Consider the following 2,845-nt stretch of genomic DNA (forward strand, 5'->3'; position numbering starts at 1 on the left):
TTTTAACTAGGGTCATCTAACCTGAAAAGGTCAAAGTAGGAACCAGATGAAAAGCAGCCCACTGGCCATCTTAGACCTGGGGGAGGAGGAAGAAGGAGAAAGAAGGAGGTGAAAGAACAGGCCATCAACCTACTCTCATAAAAAGGGAAAAAAAAAACCAGCTAGAGAAGTCCAACAAGGTAGCAATTCTGGCGAACAGCATGAAAATGACTTAGGGTAGACGCATGACTTTGCATCAGGTGAAACCTCCCAGATTCAGATTGTGTTCACTAAGCTGTTTTAGTTCCAATTGTGATCTTAACCAAGAAAGAACCAGATTATTTAAAAAATATCGCATGCAAGAACCATTCAACACATACAGTTATTGTTGGAATAAGAAAGTTTATTACTATACCTGAGCACCCAAGTCTTGAAATTCTTTGCAAGCTTCTGGGAACACATCATATGCAATAACTGGATATCCGTGTTTTACTAGGTTTTTTGCCATAGGATTTCCCATGTTACCCAGCCCAATGAATCCAACTGGGGTTTTGGAAGCCATTGCCCTAGAACACACTGATTTCAAAACAATAAATGTAAATATATTTGTATTTTAGAGTAATGCGTAACAATGATGTAGCAAAAGCTAGCATGTAATCTGTTTGCACTGATTCAGACAACTTAAATAGTTAAACTTAAAAAGGGCAGAAATGTGATTCCTATTCCACATAATTTAAACTGTAGATTATAGCTCACATTGGGCCACAAATATCATTCCTGAGTGATTTTTTACATAGCAAAGAAAATTATTTTAATTAGGAAAATGTGAATGTTTCAAAAAGTATATTAATAATCAAACTTGAGCAACATCCCTGAAAGCTAAGGTCTGAGTTTCAGTCTGAGAGGATCTCAAACAGAGACTTAGAATATGCAGGCTTGTCTCTGTTTTGTTACATGCCTAAATACTAAACTGGAAATGCAAAATCAAATTTTATATATATTTTACAGACTCCTTATGTGCAACTTTGGTTGCAGCCCTGGGATTTAGCACCTGTTCTCTAGAAATGGACTGAGGCTGCCACTTTATTTCATGCAGCCCCTCACGGATAGTAACTGGACTCTTCTGATCCTGCACCCAGATACAAACCACTAACCTAAAAGTAAAAGTCTCAATAATAAATCATTGCCAATTCTTTGAGCGATGTAATCACTTGCACTATAGTTTAAAAGCAAATACTGAAAACTAGAACAAACTAGATTATAAATACAAATCGATGAAGTCTTTACAGGAAAAACCACTGTATTCTATTTGCTGTACTACCAAGACAGCACTATAAAGCATAATCTACAATCTACAGAAAACACTACAGTTTCAGTCAGTTACTTTTTACAAATAGTTAGCGAGTATCAAATGCTGGACAGTAAGTAGTGTTGCAGGCATCCATCTACTCCAATCGCTCTCATCGCTCTAAACACTCCTAATCCAAGGGCAGCACAATTCAGCAGTGCCGAGATTTCTTTGCCGATTACGTAAAATAATTTCTCCTTTATGGCAAAGGAAAAAGTTATGCAGAATAAACACAAAGGCATGTGGCAACTAAGTAGCCAGAAACAAGGCTAACTAACTATGGAACTACTGTAACTCTGAAGTGCACATACAGAAAATGTGCCCAAGCTGTATCTAGACTCTAAGAGGTCTCAATGCTTAGCAAAGAATCCTCTCTAGGCCAATAACACTTGATTAATCATTTTAAAGTCTTTCTGACTTTAAGCTCCTTCGTAGCCAGCAATGGCCATGCTCTTTAATCTGCAGCACTATTTTGGAAGTCCCACATTTAATAAATCAGGTTCGTTGAGAGAACTTCGGTCTGGGACAGTTTCCACAGATGCCTGTAGCAATTACATAGTTAGAGAAGTAGCACAACTTAGAAGAAAATGCTTAGTGCAAACTGAGATAAGTCAGGAAAAGAGCACATTGCTTTTTTAAGAAGTGCTAAATGTCAAATCTAGGAAACAACAAAGAGCCTAAAACACCATCATCAGCCATAGTAATCATCTTGGAGTCTTTTCTTCTCATAGTTTCTATGAGTCGGTCTTCCCCAGTACATCACTTACACTAATCTAAAATTGCTCCTTTTGCTAGCCTGAAGCCTCCAGCTTCCTGTGAAAGTTTAAGTCCTGGTTTTCAGCATCTTTCTTTCTCTACCCCTTAATACCAGTGGATCTTATTTACCTTGATTTCAGTAAAGCTTTCAAAACAGCCTCCCCTAGTATCCTGGTAGCCAAACAGGGAAAGTATGCCTTGACTGGACTGCAAGGCTGCTTGATGGAAGAAATATTGTCTGGACTGTTGGGCTTAAACAACAGTCATCAGTCGTTCAAAGACTAGCAACAGTCAGTTATGCGTGATGTTCCTCATGGGTCAATACTGGGGCTGCTGCTGCTTAAAAATTTCATAGATGACTGTAATGATGGGACATAAGCACCCGCAGCAAGATCACATATGACACCAAACTGGGGGGAATGGCTGAAAAACTGCAGGGCAGGGCTACCATTCAGAAAGACTGGAGAAATGGGCCTCAGGAAGTTCACCAAAGACAAACACAATGTCCTGTACTTGGGGCAGAAGATGTCATTGCAGGCTGAGGACTGGCTAGACAGGTTGCAGCTCTGCAGAAAAGAACCTGTGGATTCCTGTAGACAACAAGTTGAGCATGAGTCAGTAGCACCCTTGCAGCAAAAGGTTAATTACATACTGCCCTACATTAGCAAGAGCATACCCAACAAGTCAAAGAAATTGGTGATTCCACTACGCAGCACAATACACAAGAGATGTGGTCAAACTGCAGACAGCGCAGCACACATC

General features: G+C 39.5%; 1 protein-coding gene across 1 annotated transcript in view; it reads right to left on the reverse strand.

Annotated features, from left to right (window-relative positions):
• Window positions 1–550, reverse strand: part of HIBADH (3-hydroxyisobutyrate dehydrogenase) — a 78,151-nt gene extending 77,601 nt beyond the window's left edge. The window contains exon 1 of the mRNA XM_009573181.1: window positions 395–550. Within this exon, the coding sequence (XP_009571476.1) occupies window positions 395–541 (147 nt within the window). The 5' untranslated portion in view covers window positions 542–550. The remainder of the gene's footprint in view (window positions 1–394) is intronic.
• Window positions 551–2,845: the final 2,295 nt, after the last annotated feature.

The sequence above is a fragment of the Fulmarus glacialis genome, unplaced genomic scaffold (assembly GCF_000690835.1).
Source record: "Fulmarus glacialis isolate BGI_N327 unplaced genomic scaffold, ASM69083v1 scaffold340, whole genome shotgun sequence".
In the NCBI taxonomy this organism is placed as follows: Eukaryota; Metazoa; Chordata; class Aves; order Procellariiformes; family Procellariidae; genus Fulmarus; species Fulmarus glacialis.